This window comes from Nannospalax galili, unplaced genomic scaffold (genome assembly GCF_000622305.1).
Source record: "Nannospalax galili isolate Female #2095 unplaced genomic scaffold, S.galili_v1.0 scaffold227, whole genome shotgun sequence".
In the NCBI taxonomy this organism is placed as follows: Eukaryota; Metazoa; Chordata; class Mammalia; order Rodentia; family Spalacidae; genus Nannospalax; species Nannospalax galili.
Genome location: NW_008360303.1, coordinates 7,556,008 through 7,575,939, shown reverse-complemented (window position 1 = coordinate 7,575,939; position 19,932 = coordinate 7,556,008). Strand labels below are relative to the sequence as shown.

Genomic DNA, 19,932 nt, shown 5'->3' with positions numbered 1-19,932 from the left:
AATTGTATTTTTGTGATTCACCTGTGGGAAGCCTATTAACGTATATTGAGAGAGAAGGGAAAGTTGGAATAATAACTCGTCTGCTTTTGATAAACTCAGTTTTACTGAAACTGCTTATTTTTTCTCCAAGATATGATTTAAACTTTGTACTGTAAGTACATACAACTCTTTGAATAGCGTTTTCAGATAAGCCTGTCTTCTACTTTGGAGATGATTCTGAGGTAATATAGTGGTCAGTAATTTAACTGAAATAGCTTCAGGACTTGCTTTGCATAATATTAAATGGGATGATCAAAGACTTTCTAAGGAGTTCAAGCTGATTATTTTAAAGACTTGTTTCAAGAACAACACAGTTTTAAACTACATTTTGAAAGTTTCTAAACAGTGTGCGTAACACACACATTATTTGTTGGTGAGATTAAAGAGCAGATTTCTGATGCTTTTGTTTTATTTCCAGCAAGGGTGTTGCAGCTAAGAACAATCATGGAGTGGAAGGGTCTTCCCACTCACCTGCTGCTGCTGTTGCTGCTGCTATCTGTTTTCTTGACTCAACAAGTTTCATCTCAAGGTAACTTACCCATCAAAAAATGCTTTTATTTAACTACTGCTGTTAATCAGTTTGCATTTTATGACAACAAAAAATCAGAATCCTAAAATTTTATATTTGCTTGAGTTTAATATTTTACACTCTTAAAATTAAAACATATGCAGCGTATTTATGTGTTTGGAGAGTCTCCTTTTTCTATGGCATTATTAGATTTTTGAAGAATTTGTGAGCTTTGGTAGAAAATGGTTTCCCTACTCTGTTCCTATGGTTTTACTCCCAATTTTAAAGATACTGGCATTTACATGACAAAGCTATACTGGAGTTATACAACACCATCAAATCAACTGAAAAGAACATTTAAATAACATTTTTTAAACCTGTATGTTGACAAATTTAACTCAACCTTTACATCAAATAAATTATTGATTTGGCATCAGGGAGACATTGGCATATTATAATGAACACTAGCATGTTTGGTGTGGAATTCATCTGTTGAGCATTCTCTCTGTCTTGAAAGGACTATTCATCCCAGTGTGGACTTATGCAGAGGGGAATGCCACTGCCTAGCTTCAATACTGAAGAGTTCAGCCCTTCTCAGTCAGTCCTAGGTGAACAATTTCCGTTATTCCTCTTGATAGAATGTTACTAAATATATATTCAATATAATCACAGTAGGAAAAGTTTTATGCTTGAGATTTAGGTTGCTTAGTGAACAATATCTAACTTTAGATTTTTCCCTTTGGCACACACAGCCTGATAGAAGAAAAATCAATGTCCACAATTGTGGTGAGGTTTTATTTTTAAAGCAGACATTTCCAGCAAAATCTCTAAAATTCTCATGAAACTTGAACATGAGGTGACTGCTTACTTAGGCATGGTTTAAAGTCACTCCAGTAAGAAAAGGTGGAGAAACACAGAAAGCGATCTAAATACTGAGTTAGGAATGATGACCGCTCTCATCTCTCTCAGACCCTTCAGCTTTCTCATTTGGTACTAAGACTCACAACACTGAGTGTCTCCTAAATCATCTTTTCCTTCCTAATACAATAGCCTGTTCACTGAAAGTTTTTTATTTAAATAAATACAATTAAAATTAGTGGGGCTGGGGAGAGGGCCTAATGGTAAAGTGCCTGCTACATAAGAATAAAAACCTGAGTTTAGATGCCCAGCACCCAAGTCAAAAGCAGGGTGCAGTAATACGCACTTGTAACCCCAGTTCTAGGATGTAGAGACAGTAGACCCTGGGGCCCACTGACCCACCAGTCTAGTGGAAATGGTAAGTCCAGGTTCAGGGAGAGGCCCAACTCTGTTCCAGAAAATAGGGTGGAGACAGATGATCTCTAACATCTACCTCTATATATCTGCACACACATGTACAAACACATGCATGCACCGCATGCACACACATGCACAAATTAGTAGATAAAATGAATAGCAACAAAATAAAAGGGTATAATCTATGGAAATGAAGAAGTTGACTTGTTTCAGAAATCTGCTAAGTGTAAAAGAATAATCTTTTGATGCTGTTTTGTCTGCTTCTCTTGCCGTTTCAACCTCCTATTCTTTTCCTTTTATATATAATATATGTATTCATATACATACACTATATATGCATTTTTGTATGTGTTGTGCACATATGTATGTAAGCAGAAGTTCTGAAAGTTATCCTACTCTTTATTGCTTAGTTGTGTATTAAGACGTTAACTTTCTTGGATTCTCTTGAGATTGTTTTTCAGTGTGTTTCAACATCCCTCTATGGATTTAGGACATTTCAGAGGTGGAATCTCTTGTTGTTGCCTCTTGGAAAGGCCTTCATTTGTTGTCTGCCAAATGATTTTTAGAAATATTTGCAGATAATCATTCCTTCATTATACTTTGCTTGGCCCCCAAAACTCAGTTTGTGACCTTTAGACTCATATTCATATCCTATTTCAAGGGTTCTCTCTTACCTCTGCTGACAAAGGAGAGCACCAAGTAAAGTGATCCTGGCATAACCAGACTGCTCTAAATTAACCAGCTGGTGGAAATGAGAGGCAATGCAATTGGTGGGAAGAGCTTATGCTTTAAATGAGGTGGATCAGAGCTCAATGTTTACTTAGATGACTATATAATTAATTACAATTAATGGAACCTATAAAAGAGTGAAGGGGGTCAGTAAATAATGAATCAATAACACAGATACATTGTAACCAGTAACCAGCTGTGCAACATTCAACAAGTTATTAGAATTTCTGTGTCATTACTATTACCTTGAGAAGGACTGCTAATGCTCTCCTGGAAACATTTTTATAAGCACTGGAGACAAAGCACATAGTTCAGTAGTACTTGGCCCATAGATGCTCTATAGATGGCAGGTAGTTAAAACAGCAGCAGCAGCAAAAGCTGTAACTGCTGGCCTTCCTGCAAAGATTGCCTCTCCTCATGCAAACATCACTTTGCCTGATTTTCAAAGGTGTGTTTATCATCCCAGTCTAACGAAGAATAAAGTGATGATTAAGGTCACATAAAAGAACAGCCCAACATCTGCTAGGTCTATCGCTAAGCATCATTCCCAGCCTTTCCCAGTGGGTAGTTCTTCCTGATCAGTGGCTTTGTCCTCCTTAATAGATATCTCCTTGTCTAAAAGTGGTTTGGCCATGTTTACTCTAGTATTGTATGATTTTAGATTTATCAAGCTGTGCAGGGAGATGTGGGGAAGGGTATTCTAGAGATGCCACCTGCAACTGTGATTATAACTGTCAACACTACATGGAGTGCTGCCCCGATTTCAAGAAAGTCTGCACTGTAGGTAAGTCCTGAGAGCTGGGTGTCCTGTCGAGCCCACTGTCCTGTGAGCCTGCTTTTGCAGGCCTATGCTCCCTTGATTTCACCTTCTTTGCTTAAGTCCTTTTCCCCCTCACTTGCATAAATGTTGCAGTTCACAGTACCTAAGGATGGGTTCGGAGCTTGTGGTTACCAGAGAGTAGACAGGAACCTGGAAATTTGTCACTTGCACATATTTATTGACTGTAGATTGTCTTCAGTACAGAATTAATACTGTAACTTAGCAGGCATTAAGAAAAAGTTAGGTATACTTCTTCAGTAACAATTAGAGTTGTAATTGTTTAGTGATAGGGACCGTCAGATAGTTTTATCAAAAGGATCTACATGCACAGATTAATTCTATATACAATCTGACCTTTTATTGTTACTATGTTTCTAAATTTCCTGAAAAGGATATTTTAAAGATCAAACATTAGTGTTTAATGATGAATTTCAGTCAAAATCCAAAGGGGTCTGAATTAGTGGCATTTCACTTGGGCATAGTTTGAGTCATTTTTTTTGTAATCAATGCAGAAAAATTTAATACTCAATTTATGAAATCTATAATTAAAATGTGTAAAGTTATATTTGCTCTAGAATTTCATGTGAAGGTGGTTAACTATAGTGTTGTATGCTTAATGTATTGGGTAAAATATTTTAAGTAGGTCTTGGTAAGTCACTGTACTTCTAATCAAGTTTCTTTCTGACATGAGCATGCCTTTTAACAGAGCCCACACCATGGGATTAAGCTGAAATTTTCAGTCCTATATTCTCTCCAGGTCTCCATAATAAAAGTCTCTGCATTGTAAGTGATTTTTGAGCCTGAACAGTGGCCTATTATGTCAGTTCCTTGAAATATATTGTTATAAGACGTGAATTACTATAAATACATCAATTACTATAAATCTATTGCAGAGAAATGGTGTCAGTGGAATGAGGAGAGGATGAAGGACTTCATAGGAAGGGTGGTTTGCTGTGTAGATATTTCCTGATTTCTATTATCAACAAATGTAAATGTCTCAGGCAGCATTGGGTGTCTCCTGGCACCTCAAAGGACAAAGGATGATAGTCTAACTCATTTCTTTCTTACTTAGGCTGTCTCCATTTGGGACATCATTTCTTTTTCATTTATTTATGATTTATTTATTCACACTGGATGATATATGTGCTCCAATTCTCAAATTTAAAAACTTAGAAACACACCCTTGGGACTCTAGTCATCTATGGTATGGGAAATGGCTACAAGATGTGTAACTACTGCTTTATAACTAATAACCGGGGCTGGAGAGATGGCTTAGCAGTTAAGAACACTGGTTGTTCTTGCAGAAGACCCGGGTTCGAATCCCAGCACCCACATGGCAGCTAACAACTGTCCATAACTTCAGTCCCAGGGGATCCGACAGCCTCTTCTGTCTTCCGCAGGCATTACATAACACGGGTGCACTTACCTACGTGCAGGCAATACATGCATACACATAAAATAAAAATAATAAATAAAAAATCAAAAAACAAAACAACAACAACAAAAAAACCCCTAATGTATGATGTCTGTTTTGCTCTGGGTAGAGCTCTCCTGTAAAGGCCGCTGCTTCGAGTCCTTTGCGCGGGGGAGGGAGTGCGACTGTGACGCCCAGTGTAAGAAGTTTGGCAAGTGTTGTGCTGACTATGAAAGTTTCTGTGAAGAAGGTAAGGATCATGGTACCGGTCAACGCTTCTCGGCACAATCAGTTCTGAAAATGACCTTGGCTTTACTATCTAATACACAGCCCATCTAAGGTCTCAGTTTTATTAATGTATAAGGTATTTCGTAGTAATTTGTTTCACGAGGAATTAAAGAAAAGCATCTTCCCAGAGGAGTTCAGAGGGGTGCAGAAGCACAGAGATCGCTGGCCGAATAGCAGAGAAGAGGCAGGCGGAGTGTTAGGCTTTTATCTCAGAGGTGGTTCCATTTCAGATTAAATATACAACAATCAGCTCATTTGACAATTTCTTGTCCCCACTAACTGGTACTTGACTCCACTGCTTTAGGCTGCAAGGTATGAGCCTGTATTTAAGGACAGAGCAATATTTCCAGCTTCTTTTCACAAAAAATTATGAATTAAGTCAGCAGATTTACAGGCAAATTTACCAAAAGTTGGTAATTCAATTATCTGTTCCTTCCTATCCCTCCAGCCCCTTCAATAATCTCTGAACAAAGCTTGTACATGATAAGGTCAATAAAAAAGCATAGTCTTGCTTCAGAGCTGTTCTCTGGCATAAGACTTAAAGGAATACTCTTACAGTATAACAGAACCTTTAAGATTTTACAAAATAAATAAACAAAAGATACTTCCTCGATCAATATATCAATATTTGTTCTTAATCATACTTTCTTAAAATGAGACTCCATGAATGTGAAAGTGAAATAGGCATTATTTGCATAATCCTGTTTTACTGGAACAGGTTATATCTCTTGTTTCTTTAGAGCAGTAGAGAAATGGAGTGGAAAACTTAATCAGCAGAGCTGAGGGATGGTTCTTAACTGTTCAATGTTTTCATTGAAAAGTATTCTAAAAATAATGGAGACAACACCCTTGTTTTCAAAAATTCAGAGCTCAGTGTTCCCGCAGCTTTCAGAGGCCCCATGATGGGGATATATACTCACTACCTTGATAATTATTTTGGCTATGTGACAAAAACTGAAACAAAACAATAACAACAAAAACAACAACAACAAAAACAAATGCTAGAATGTGAAAAAAAAAAAGCAATTACAGAATTCATGAAGATAGTAAGGGTCCTGATTGGAAAGGGAAGCATTCAGAACTTCGTTTAAAAAATAGCAAAGTATTGATGCTTACTACCAAATTGTTTCAGGGCTGCTATAGATACTAGTTTTAGGGATCTATTTATCTAAAAACTCTTAACATTTCAAGAATTGACGGGAGTCATAGCATATTGCCTTCCAATGTGGGTAAGAGAAAAACCTGAAAGGTTATCTGTTTTGGCCAAGATCACTAACTAGTACATGGCAGAACTGTTACTCAACTTGATATTTTGCTGAGTAGGGGGAGAGAAGAGAGGTACGTGGTTCACAGAGATCAGAAATAGTGTTCTGAAAATATGTTGGTGCACATAGCAGGAGGCATCACAACTGCACCCTTCCCAGAGTCCCCACTGCTGTTTTCCTATCTTTCAGAAGTCCCTCTCCTTCCTGAGTCCCAGTGATGCCCCATGTTTGCTCTTTCATACATGATGAGTGGGAGGAGGGAATAAGGCTAAAGAGACACACACCAAACCATTCATGCTTGTTTACTTGGAAAGAAATATGTGAAAACATGAGATTTTCAAAATATCCATGTACAACTTTTATAAGAAAAACAGACAAATTGGCATCATTTGACTTAAATACATATGAATACAGGAAAAGTATAATTCTTATACTTGATAAGAGTATGGTTAACCCATCATCAACATGCAGCATTATTTCTGTAATCATAGGAAGATGGGCAAAGCTCATAGTTACATCTTGTTTTGGGTGGGCATTCACCTTCAGAAATAGTGAATATACATCTCACTTTGCAGCTGAGAAAATAAAGTTCAATAGAGTTTGGCCTATATGCCCATGGTCATAAAGGTAGACATTTGTGGGTCCAAGACTGTCATTTAGAGCATCTAATTCCTAAGACTTTGTTTTCTATCAAAACTTTCTACACTTTGGGAATCACTATTTTATAGTACTGTGTAGAACTGCTACAGAATTATTTGGTTTGGAGTTATTCAAGTTGGGCTAGAGCCTTCCTGTACTGACATTTATCAGTACCTACTCTTGAAGCCACACGCATCCATGCTTCTCAGTTAGCACTACAGATGAATACAAACTGGATGTTAATCAACCTGTCTTGCTTGGCCTCAGTGCATAATCCCACAACACCACCACCTCCAAAGACTGCACCTCCGCGTCCAGAAGCATCTCAAACCATCAAATCAACCACCAAACGCTCATCTAAATCACCAAAAAAGAAGACTAAGAAAGTTATAGAATCAGAGGAAATAACAGAAGGTAGGAAGATGACAGACAGCACTACAGGAGATTTCCAAGACGAAATAACCTGTAGGTGGACTACTCAAATGAGTATCCTCAGAGGGCAATCCTACAAGTCATGAAGGGCTTATTTTAGTTTTTTGTCTACTTGATTTAAGCTAAACTTTACACCCAAGCATAAACTCGGGCATATAGCCTTTATTTAACAAACCTAGCATGGATCTTTGTCAGAAAGGACAAATCTTACTGTAAAAACCAAAAAATTCATCCCTTTTTTCCTTTATCTTTTCTTACAGAATTAATTAACTCTGTAAGAAATTTTGGCAAGTGTGAGAAAATCAGGAGAAAGTCATATTGTTAGAATGTGTGATAAACTCAAATGCATTGCTTCTAACTGATGACTTAAGAAAGCAATCATTTGCATTACCAATAAAGTAAGTGCAGACCCAAACTTCTACAGACCAGTTATCACCAGTTCTTACTGTATGTGGACCCACAGTTCTTTTTTGTTTGTCTGTTTGCTTTAAATCAGAGTTGGTGTGATCAAACTTTTTATTTGATTTATAGAACATTCTGTTTCTGAAAATCAAGAGTCCTCCTCCTCCTCCTCCTCTTCCTCTTCAACTATTCGGAAAATCAAGTCTTCCAAAAATTCAGCTAATAGAGAATTACAGAAGAAACCAAAAGGTTTGAGCATTGATAAAGATCAAAGACTCTATCAATGCCGTGTTAACAATAATTTTTTAACAATGTGTTGATAGAATTATTTGAGATTTCAGTATTTGGGAGGTACAGGCCTTTTAAAAGCAGTCATTTTAGAAAGTGCCAAATGAACACATCTTACAGGAAATTTAGCCTTAAGCAGTTAAGAAGACAGTCTTGAAATCAAAGGCTAAGAAGATACTGTAGCAGTGACCGTGGAGGCACAGGAGAGTGCCGGGGATGACGGTTGTGGTGGCCTGTGGCAACCCCTGCCTAGCTGACTACTGTGCATTCTTCCCGTCCTTTCCCCCCCAGGCTTCCATTTTCCCTTCTACAGCTTCATTTTACTTAATTAAAAACTTATATAGTGCTTCAAGTGTTTTACCAATATTAATCCTGATGTTCCCCTAAATCTTGGTGGCAAGATTATTATTCATATTTTACAGATCTTTTCTAATATTAACACATCTGGCTTGTTTTTCTCTGGGAGCTTATGTAATTTATTATTTCCTGAAACAAGATTGCATTTGTTCTGCTCTTTGTATTTCCTGAAATTAAAAATATATTCTCCCCGGGCATGGTGGCACACGACTTTAATCCCAGCACTCAGGAGACAGAGGCAGGCAGATCTCTGTGAGTTCGAGGCCAGCCTGGTCTCCATGGTGAATCCAGGACAGCTGGGGCTACAGGGGACCCTGTCTCAAAAAGACCATATATATATATATATATGACCCTGTCTCAAAAAGACCAATATATATATATTTTTTTCTCTCTCTCTCCCTAGTAAGTACTAGATATTTGAGGAACTGTTTCCTAGGTGACTGTGGTTTCTCTCAAACATTCTGTCTAGCCTAATAGCCAGAGAGTCTATGTTTAAGTCATTCCAGGAATTTTGCTCACAATAGAAGAGCAATGTAAGTTTGCTAAATGGAATTCCTGTGAGTGGAAAGGCTCCTTGGGATTATTAGCTCACCTAAGGGGTAGTTGCTTTGGGGAATTTTAAGTAGAGTCTTGCTGCTGCCCTGACATCCTAATGGCCTGTGTCCTCTGGGACTGTCAAATTTAATCCAGCAGATTAGGAGAGTAGAAGGGAGCAGCCCTATGTATGGCAACAAGGTTCAACAGAAACCCCTGGGAAGCCTGAAGCCAAATCCGCAGTGTTAGTTGTGGAGGCCTCTGCAGTAATTGGTGTATGGAATCTACAAGAGGCTAGAATCAAGTTTCTAGGAAGAGACAAAGCAATAAGGAATGGGGGGGGAGGGGGCTGTGTGGAAAGTGAGGAGCAAGGAACATTAACACAGAGATGGACTGATCGCTTGGCTGGCATTTCAGAGTTGCCACTTCCACGTTATTTATGCATAGGGTTTTATTTGTGTTTTTCAGCTATTATCTTATTCTCTCTATAAAAAGCCCCCAAAGCTAGGATATTTATTATTTTGTAATACATTAACAGATATATTAAAAGTTAGCAATTTGCTAAGAAACATACAGCTAATCCATGATAGGGGATATGCTCCTTATGTCACTATTAAAGGAAAAAAAATCAAAATAACAAGATATTTACTTTATTTTCTAGTAAAAGATAACAAGAAAGACACTCCCAAAAAGGAATCTGCCCCCAAACCGCCGGTCGTCGATGATACTGGAAGTGGACTGGACAGTGGTGAAACCAAGCTCACCCCAACACCTGACATTCCTACAACTCCACACAATAAAGTTGCCACATCTCCCAAGACTACAACAACAAAACCAGTAAGTCCTAAACCCAGTCATGCACCTAATTCTGAGACAACCAAAGAGGCATCTTTAACAGCCAATAAAGAGACAACGGTTGAAACTAAGATGACTGCAACAAATAAACAGACCTCCACCAGTGCAAAAGAGAAGACTACTTCAGCTAAAGAGATTCGCAGTGCAGAGAAAACATCTGCTAAAGATGTTGCACCCACATCTGATGTTCCTACACCCACTGCCCCCACGGAATCGGTTCCCACTACCACCAAGCCAATACCCACTACTACAAAGAAGCCTGAACCTACTTCCACCAAGGAGCCTAAACCTACCACTCCCAAAGAGCCTGAACCCACTACCACCAAGGAACCAGCTCCTACCACCCCTAAGGAGCCTATGCCCACTACCCCTAAGGAGCCTGAACCTACCACTACCAAGGAACCAGCCCCTACCACCCCTAAGGAGCCTATGCCCACTACCCCTAAGGAGCCTGAACTCACCACCCCTAAGGAGCCTGAACCCACCACCAAGGAACCAGCTCCTACCACCCCTAAGGAGCCTAAGCCCACCACCCCTAAGGAGCCTGAACCCACCACCAAGGAACCAGCTCCTACCACCCCTAAGGAGCCTAAGCCCACCACCCCTAAGGAGCCTGAACCCACCACCATCACGAAACCAGCCCCTGCCACCCCTAAGGAGCCTAAGCCCACCAGCCCTAAGGAGCCTGAACCCCCCACCATCAAGAAACCAGCCCCTACCACCCCTAAGGAGCCTGAACCCACCACCTCCAAGGAGCCTGAACCCACCATACCCCCAAAGCCTGAACCCACCATCTTCAAGAAGCCTGCACCCACTACCACCAAGGAGCCTGAACCTACCACCCCCAAGGAACCTGCACCCACTACTCCCAAGGAACCAGCTCCCACTAACCCTGGGGTACCTGAACCTACCACTCCCAAAGAATCAGCTCCCACTACCCCACAGGAGCCTGAATCTACTAACACTAAGGAATCAGCTTCCACAACCCGGAAGGAGCCTCCCACCACTCCACAGAGCCCTGCTGAAGCAACTCCTGTGTTTTCTGCAGAACCCACACCAAAGTCTCTTGAAAACAGTCCCAAGGAGTCTGCTATACCAACAAAGATTCCTGAGGTAACCAAACCTAAAATGACAACAGCTAAAGGCAAGACAACAGAAAAAGGCACACCCAAAATTACAACAGCTGCACCAAAAATTACAACAAAAGAGACACCAACTACGCCAGAAAAGACCACTGAATCAAAACCAACTACCACCACACAAGTAACACCCACAACTAAAGATACCACATCACCCCAAATTACTACTCTGAAAGCAACAACTCTGGCACCCAAAGTAATTGCTACTACAACTGAAGAGACTCTGAATAAAGCCGAAGAAAGGCCTGAATCAGAAGATACTGCCACTGATTTGAAGGCAACAACTCCCAAACCCCAGAAGCCAACCAAAGCACCCAAGAAGCCCTCTTCTACCAAAAAGCCAACCAAAGCACCCAAGAAGCCCTCTTCTACCAAAAAGCCCAAGACACCTAAAGCAAGAAGACCAAAGACTACACCAGCTCCTCCAAAGACCTCAACAGTGCCTGAACTGAATCCCACCTCTTTAGAAGCCATGCTGCAAACCACTACCAACCCCAGTCAAACTCCAAACTCAGAAATAGCTGAAGTAAATCCAAGTCATGAAGATACAGATGGAGCCGGAGAAAAACCTCACATGATTCCCAGGCCCCCAGTGTTAACACCCATCATTATTCCAGGCACTGAACACTTAGCAAGACACCCTAATCAAGGCATGAGCATCAACTCCATGCTTTCAGGTACTAAGCATCACTTTCATTTTTAAAATTGTAAATGCTAATTTATATCTGTATGAATCAGAATGCCCCGATTTAGTATCACACTACTGAGATATATTACCTAGAACTCTAACCTGTTAACTTAGCAAGTTTCATTATACGTCCCTACAGTTAAGCAGAGTAATGGTAGTGAGTATACTTAGTCTCCAGAAAACTGACCATAGTACAGCATTAGGAATTTAGTATGCACGTCCTCAGAAGCAGAGATGGTGTACAGAATGTCAAAATAATTTAGTGAGGAGTCTGTCCTTAAGAAAGCATAATGCAAAGAAAAAGAATGTGTACTTTTACTCAATCAATGCAAAAATAATGCCTGAAAACATGAGCTCAAACATCTAATAAATGCCTCATGTACATGAAGTTCAAGCTAACCTGGCCCTTTATAATTCATAATTATTTTTTATGTGATACTTTTGGGTAGTATCACATTTAGTTAAGAGGAATTATAAAAAACTTTCACTTTTTTTTTTTTTTTTACCTTACACAATGTGCTTCAAGAGTTTTAAAAGGGTAAACAGGAACAATCCTGTGGAGTTCAACAACATGCTTTCCTCATTCTGTTCTGTATTTTTTGCTAATTTGTTTTAGATGAGACCAATTTATGCAACGGTAAGCCAGTAGATGGACTGACTACTTTGCGCAATGGGACACTGGTTGCATTTCGAGGTGAGCTCCGTATACATTTGCTTCCTCCTGTTTTTTTTTTTTTTTTTTTTAAATCAGTATATCCATTTAAAACATTTTTATTTTATATGTATGAGTGTTATGCCTGCATGTGTGGTAAGTGCACCTGTGTTGTGCAATGCCTGTGGAGGTCAGAAGAGGGCATCAGATTCCCTGGAACTGGAGTTATAGACAGTTAGCTGTCATGTGGGTGCCTGGGATCTGAGCCCAGGTCTTCCGCAAGAACAACCAGTGCTCTTAACTGCTTCCTCCTCCAGCCCCACTTCCTCCTGTTTTGTGTTAGTGTTCATGAGATCAAAGTCAGGAGAGTGTTAACTGCCTAACTGATGACTCTACAGACAATGAAAATACTGAATTAATACAATGAAGTATGTTAATATAGTATGAAAATTGAAGTTTTATTACTGAGTTTTGGGGGGCACAGGGATGACAGAATTTCAAAGGTATTTTCAATTTCCAATAAAATGGAATGACATCAGGATTTGTATCTCCTGCCTTATTTTTGAAAATAGCACCTTGTTCCATTTTGTGAAAGAATAACCAGAGAATTAAATCATTTCATACTAATTTTCTATGAACTCCAGCTAGTCTTCTTAGAACACAGATAAAGATTGAACAGAAACAAATCAAACACAGTAAAGGCTCAAGAGATTTTAGTAGTCAAATTATAATTCCTATATAATTCTATACCATATAAACATAAAATCCTATATAATTCTAAAATATAAAAACAGGGAAACCCATACAGATGTGACTTTAAGTCACAAAGCCAAAAAGGTCTTTCCAGAGGAAGATAAATACTAAAATATTTTAAAAGTTTTGCTAAATTTCGGAGTTAAGAAGCGCCACAGAAATACGCAAATCTTCCCTTAACACATCTTTCTTTATTACAATTAAGCATTTTTTTTTTTTTTCCTTCAGGGACAAGAGTGATTGTAGGCTGACATGTCTCTTTAATTTTTAGGTCATTATTTCTGGATGCTAAATCCATACAGACCACCATCTCCACCTCGTAGGATTACAGAAGTCTGGGGTATTCCCTCCCCTATTGATACTGTTTTTACTAGATGTAACTGTGAAGGAAAGACTTTCTTCTTTAAGGTAACAAAAATAGTTAGAAAAGAAATCAAATTATAATTGCAGCTTGTTATGACAACACACATCTTCCTAACCTTCAATTCAGAAGTGCTTTCATATTTTAATGAACTGTTCTATCATCAAAGTAACAGTCTTGATACTAAGAATTTAGTCAAATTCAGCAAATCTCACCTTCTTCCTATACTTAAATCTAAGAATGAGTTCCTCACATTACACCCCCCGCCCCCCCAGCAAAGCCTTTAACATTGCTTTCTTTTAAACAATCAGGATTCTCAGTACTGGCGCTTCACCAACGACATACAAGATGCAGGGTATCCTAAACAGATTGTAAAAGGATTTGGAGGACTAACAGGGAAAATAGTGGCAGCTCTTTCAATAGCTAAATTCAACAACAGGCCTGAATCTGTATATTTTTTCAAGAGAGGTATGTATCACATAATTGACAAAATTACTTTTAAAGAATTCATTTTTCAATATTTTCTTTTATTACTTACAATCCAAAAGGTGTTTTTACTGGCTAAAAAGCACTATTTTCAATGAGAAAAATGAAAAGTAACGGATGTATTTAGATCTCTTCAAATGTGAATGACAGCTCATCTAAGTTTTCAGATCACTAATAAAACACTGTCACTTTCAGTTATGCAATTTGTTGGATTAATTCTTTCAACATATTTTAGAGAGTACATATTATACTTTATCATTAACAAAAGCCAGTATTAATACCTAGATATACTTTTATGAAAAGCATCCAAAAAATGTAAAAGCAACCCTAACCCATTACTTTTCTGCATTAATATCAGTTTTGGTATTCCCTGTGATTTTCTGATACATAACAGGTGGCAACATTCAGCAGTATACTTATAAACAGGAACCCACGACCAAGTGTTCCAGAAGGAGGCCTGCTATAAACTACTCAGTGTACGGAGAAGCAGCTCAAGTCAGGAGACGCCGCTTTGAACGAGCTGTTGGCCCTTCTCAAACACACACCTTCAGAATTCATTATTCACCCATCAGAGTTGCTTATCAGGACAAAGGTAGCATCTGAACTATATTAGGAATTCTGATCACGAATTAGTTTCTTACAAAGAAAGCCTTATTAAATATTGACCTTAAAATAAGCACTAATAATTGAAACTTATTGATGCAAAACACACCAATGTCTTATTAAGTAATCAAGGATCGATTCTGTTTTTCTTTGTGGTTAAAGATTTTTATTCAAGCTTGTTAATTATAATAAACATCGAGCACTGTATACAAATCTGTAATTCTCAAAATGGCCTAAAGAGTTAAGATATTAAAGTCATACCAGAGAGCACAATCTGAGGAAGTGCAGTGTGCCAGTCTTCCTCCTGGTGGGATGAGGGAAATCAATGGGCAGGGCTCCCAGAATCAGATAGCTTTTTTTTCCTGACAGTAGGCAGCCAAGAGACCCCAGCTTACACTTGGGGAGAAGTTGCAGAACTCAGTAGCTACTCAGTGCATAGATTAAAACCTGGTTTTGTCTAACTTGTTTCATGATTGTGAGGCAAGGTGTCACTATGTAGCCCTCACTGGTGTAGAACTTGCAATTAGACAAGGCTGACAGTCTATTAACCTGATACCTTTTCTTTACAATGCCACCTGCAGGTTTCCTCCATAATGAAGTCAAAGTGAGTACCATGTGGAGAGGGTTTCCAAATGTGGTTACCTCAGCAATTACACTGCCCAACAGCAGAAAACCTGATGGCTACGATTACTATGCCTTTTCTAAGGGTAAGTTATATGGACAATCTTTGAGCTTCCCTCATTGTCACTTATGAAAGCACAAATGCAACTTAAGCAAAAACATCAAGCGTACAATGGTGACTGATGATGAAAATTGAACTTCAATGCTTACTCTGTCGCTGTGAAGAAGGGAGAACTTGGCATTAATTTCATTTAAGTGGACGCAGCACTATTCACTTCTACTCCTACCTTCAGGAAATTCTGATAAAGCATCAAATTATTGGGGCAAAACTGGTACTGAAAACCAGTATTTTACGTCTATCATATGTGGCACCTAACAGATGCCATTTATTATTAGTCTATAACGTGAGGGACATTCATGAGAGCCTAATTTTATTAATTATATATTATCATGATAATTTGCTTCAAAAAGACCAATTATCTAAATTATTCTCCCTATGATCCTATAATATGAATCCTTAAGAGTGTATTTTTTAAAAAAAGGATAAGACCCAAATGAATAATTTTTTAGACTTTCTTTCAAAATGGAAAGTTGAACACATTTTATTTGAAAGGTGTTGAAAAGTCATTCTATCAAGGCAATTATTTCTTTCTTGCCAGAGTTCACATTAACTAATAAACACATTTCTGATTCTGAAATGATATACTACCTTTGAATATAGTAATCAACACAAGTGTTTTGCTTTCTTTTTAATAAAAAAAAAATGATTTCTCTTCCATTTAGATCAATACTACAATATCGATGTGCCTAGCAGAACAGCAAGACCAATTACTACTCGTTCTGGGCAGACACTCTCCAAAGTCTGGTACAACTGCCCTTAGACTGACAAGCAAAGGAAGACTCAAGTAAAATGAAGACAACAATGATAAAGTCCGACATCGAAACACATTTTATTAATAAAGAATGTTGAAATGAGCATACCATTTACATACAAAAATGTTTCTCAACTTGACAATCATTACATTAAAACAGATTTGCCGATTTTATTCACAGGTGTCATAGTTTACAGACCACTTAATTAATATTTCCTCTATTTATTCCTCCTCTTCCTCCCATTGCATGGCTTACACCTGTAGAAAGAAAAAACAGCAATCATTCAAGACCTATTTTCAACTACAAATATTTAAGGCATTATGGATATAAAAAGATGTGTCACATGTTTACTGGAAATCATTACAACAACTGGGTTACCTGGGTATAGTGACACACACCTTTAATCCCAGTACCTGGGAGGCAGAGACGCAGGCAGGTGGATCTCTGTAAGTTTGAGGCTTGCCTAGTCTAATTAGTGAGTTCTGGGCCAGCCAGGGTTACACAGTGAGACCCTGTCTCAAAATCAACAACCCAGGGCTGTAGAGCTGGCTCAATGGTTAAGAGCACTGGCTGCTCTTGCAGAAAACCTGGGTTTGAATCCCAGCACCCATATGGCAGCAAAAACGGTCAGTAACTCCAGTTCCAGGGGATCTGGAAAATTGGGTCACTATTTTTTTTTTAATTTTTAATTTTATGTGTACGAGTGTTATGCCTACATGCGTGTTAAATGCACTCATGTCATACAGTGTCCGTGGAGGACCAAAGAGAAGGTGTAGGATCCCCTGGAACTGGAGTTATGGATGGTTAATAGCCACCACAGATGCTAAGATTCGAACCTGGGTCTTCTGCAAGAAGAGCCAGTGTTTTTAACTGCAGAGCCATCTCTCTAGTCCCTGGGTTACTACTGTTATGATAGAAATACAATGTAACAGTTACATTACAGAACATGGAAATACTAATATTTTACATTTCTTTACTAGCTGCAATATAGCCACAAAACTTCATTCTGCTGCACAAAAAATTAACAATGTAATGAATACAAGTAGAAATACTACAAAAAACACAGAACACAAATGTTACTCTTTGGATCTAAGAAAGAAAGAAGAGAAAGTGTGAGAATACATTCATTATTTAATGATGGCATATAAACCTGCCTAAAAGAAGGTTTCTGGTTGCTAAACACTACATCATCAATATATAATTATTAATCAGTCCTTAGGACATTTGTTTTAGAGACTTGCTGCACCTTATTACCCCACAACCACATAATCAGTACATCAGAAATTCACCTCTCTGTCTGTTAAACTGACGACCACGAACACCTTGTCGCAATGTTGTCTGAAGTCTTACTCGTCTGAAGGGCTTTGGCTGACTACTACTAGTATCTAAAAGAAACATCAGGAGAAAAGAAAAGCAGGTTAAAAAAATAAGGTAGCAATCACATGGCAAAATCAACTACTTAAATCAATGCAGAGACAAAATAGAGATGTGCCCATTTGTTTTCTATACTGAAGCTTGCTTTGTAAGAGTGAAGAATATTTTTTAAATATTTTATTATTTCTTTTTATTATTTATATATTTTTAAAATTTTTTAATTTTATTTTGTGTATGTGTGTATTGCCTGCATGTAGGTAGTGCACCTGGGTTGTGCAACACCCGTGGAGATAAGATGCTGTTGGATCCCCTGGACTGGAGTTAAGGACAGTTGTTAGCTGCCATGTGGGTGCTAGAACTCAAACCCGGGGCTTCTGCAAGAACAACCAGTATTCTTAACCACTGAGCCATCTCTCCATCTATTTTATGAGTGTTTTGTCTGCATGTAAGGTCAGAAGAGGGCATCGGATCCCCTGAACTGGGAGTAACATAGATGACTGTTAGCCATCATGTGAGTGCTGGGATTCGAACCTGGGTCTTCTGCAAGAGCAGCCAGTGCTCTTACCAACTAAGCCATTTACCTAGCCCTGAGTAAAGGATATTTAGCAAACATAAAAAAGGTAAAAAGTACAACACAAAAAATTTCAAAACTTTATTTGGAAAAAAAGCATTTGACTTTATTTATTCAATCACTTGACTAATTTAGTAGGTATTTACTTGATGACTACTAAATATCACACATGGTTCTAGGTGCATGGGAATATTGCAGGAAACAAAGTTAATGGGTCCCTTAGCAGACAGACACATATGGGTCAAATCTAATAATTAACAAATTCTGCCAGCTCAAAGCTTGAATATACTTCTTACAACCATACCTAACACCTCGTCCAAGTCATTGCCTTCATTCTGAATTATTCTAATAGCTTATACATTTTTTTTCTGTTCATTATTAATTTTCAGTCTCTGGTATACACCATAGCCAAATTGATTGTCATATGAAGTCATTAATCTACATGAGCACTTCAGTCATTTTCTATATACATGAAACCCAAAGCAAACATGAAGACTGATTTACCTATTCTTCATCACTCCCCTATCCATATGCCCTGCTGATCTCTGTCCTCAGTTTCAATCTGGCCCAGCCATGGTGGCCTCCTTGCCAACTCTGAATGTCTCAGATATACCAGTCTAGCTTAGGAACTTTGTGTCTGAATTCTTTTGACCCAGAACACATTATTCAAACTAGTACATAGTTTTGATCCCTTTCCAAATGTCATTCTCTTGGCTATACTTGCTGTGAAACCCCTACTATAAATATGTTAGGCACTCTAATTTGTGGCATGAGCTTGCTCAGATGGTGAGGTATAGTGCTATCCATTATCACATTAATGTAAAGGCATTCGAATTTCCTAGGCAACAAGCAACCATTTTCTTATTCAAGGGCTAGCTAGCATGGTAAGTAGTGTTAATTCTACTATCGAGGAAAGACAATTCTCACAGACTATTAGTAGTAGTAATAATTATGATACCATTTTCAATCTTTTGTGCATAAAACAGATTCTTACAGTTTACATGTATTTGTGATTTTGACTACAAGATTAATTATGAATCTTTATACTCATATTAAAATGTGCAGAGATCTAAATTCCAAGCTACTGAGAGATGGATATGGGATCTGAACCTAGACACGTCAGCTGGCTGATGTGTCACAAAAAAGCAACTAAGAATGACAGGGAGAGATGGTGGGATAGCAGTTAAGTGACTATAAAATATAAGTCAGCAAGTCAATAGAAATACAAGTGAACGTTCCATAGAAATTTCACTCAGAATTACTGCTATAAACAGAAATGGTAATAATCAGAGTGGATGACAGAATACTGTATTTCCTCAAACCTAAAAGGGACTTGCCTAAAAATTCAGAGATAAGAAGCCTAGCATACTGCTGAATGGAGTCTCTAGAGGCAAACTTCTTGAATTTGTATGCTACTTTTAGCTATGTGACCCCAAGAAGTAATTTAATCTTCCTGTGCCTCAGTCTGAATACTTAAAATATGGCAGCAAATTTCTACCAAACTGGGTTGCTGTGAAAATCAAATATATATAAAGGAGTTTAGAATAGCCTGAACCACAGTGAGTACTCAACAAATGCCTTTATTATTAAAAAAAGCTACAAAAAACTTTTATTATAGGAGAGACATACATTCTTTTTCAAAGTTAAATTAAAAAACTTTAAACACCAACCCCAAAACTCTTTACACTAGTAAATTTCAAACACTGTTTTGAAGTAAACAGAATCTTCACCTTTCAGTCCTCAGACTAAATCTGCTCTGGGTCAAACAGAGGAAGGAGGCCTGGTATCACTCTTTAGACTCCTTCCCAATACAACCACACTCAACAACTCAAGTAACACCTTTAAAAAAGGCCAAGATTTATATGATCTGGAGAAAAAATAGAGTATACGTAGCACCTTTAAGGGATCCAAGAACTCTGAATGGTGTCAACACAGGGTGACACCATTTGTCTGGATGAAATAGAAA

The 19,932-nt window shown here is 38.2% G+C and overlaps 2 protein-coding genes across 5 annotated transcripts in view; one reads left to right on the top strand and one right to left on the bottom strand.

Annotated features, from left to right (window-relative positions):
- Positions 1-462: 462 nt before the first annotated feature.
- Prg4 (proteoglycan 4) lies at positions 463-16,068 on the top strand. Of its 2 annotated transcripts, XM_029559232.1 has the most exons (11): positions 463-568; positions 3,213-3,335; positions 4,916-5,035; positions 7,245-7,391; positions 9,652-11,661; positions 12,289-12,366; positions 13,349-13,485; positions 13,750-13,906; positions 14,319-14,516; positions 15,109-15,234; positions 15,932-16,068. In XM_029559232.1, exons 1-11 carry the CDS (start codon positions 484-486, stop codon positions 16,027-16,029), a joined length of 3,279 nt encoding a protein of 1,092 aa, XP_029415092.1. In that variant the 5' UTR covers positions 463-483; the 3' UTR covers positions 16,030-16,068. The 2 variants fall into 2 exon arrangements, with proteins under 2 accessions (XP_029415092.1, XP_029415093.1); XM_029559233.1 differs by lacking the exon at positions 7,245-7,391.
- Positions 16,069-16,074: 6 nt separating this feature from the next.
- The window catches only part of Tpr (translocated promoter region, nuclear basket protein), a 77,272-nt gene continuing 73,414 nt past the window's right edge, over positions 16,075-19,932 (bottom strand). For all 3 annotated transcript variants that reach the window (XM_008824267.3, XM_008824268.3, XM_029559231.1), the window contains 2 exons: positions 17,311-17,406; positions 16,075-16,278 (listed from right to left, as the gene is read on the bottom strand). In XM_008824267.3, the coding sequence (XP_008822489.1) occupies positions 16,223-16,278; positions 17,311-17,406 (152 nt within the window). In that variant the 3' untranslated portion in view covers positions 16,075-16,222. The remainder of the gene's footprint in view (positions 16,279-17,310; positions 17,407-19,932) is intronic.

What these genes read in the sequence shown, in the direction of transcription:
- Prg4 (XM_029559232.1), top strand. Translation starts at nt 484, where the DNA reads ATGGAGTGGAAGGGTCTTCCCACTCACCTGCTGCTGCTGTTGCTGCTG. An exon ending in CATCAACTCCATGCTTTCAG is followed by an intron (nt 11,662 to 12,288) that starts GTACTAAGCATC and finishes AATTTGTTTTAG; the next exon opens with ATGAGACCAATTTATGCAAC. An exon ending in GACACTGGTTGCATTTCGAG is followed by an intron (nt 12,367 to 13,348) that starts GTGAGCTCCGTA and finishes TTTAATTTTTAG; the next exon opens with GTCATTATTTCTGGATGCTA.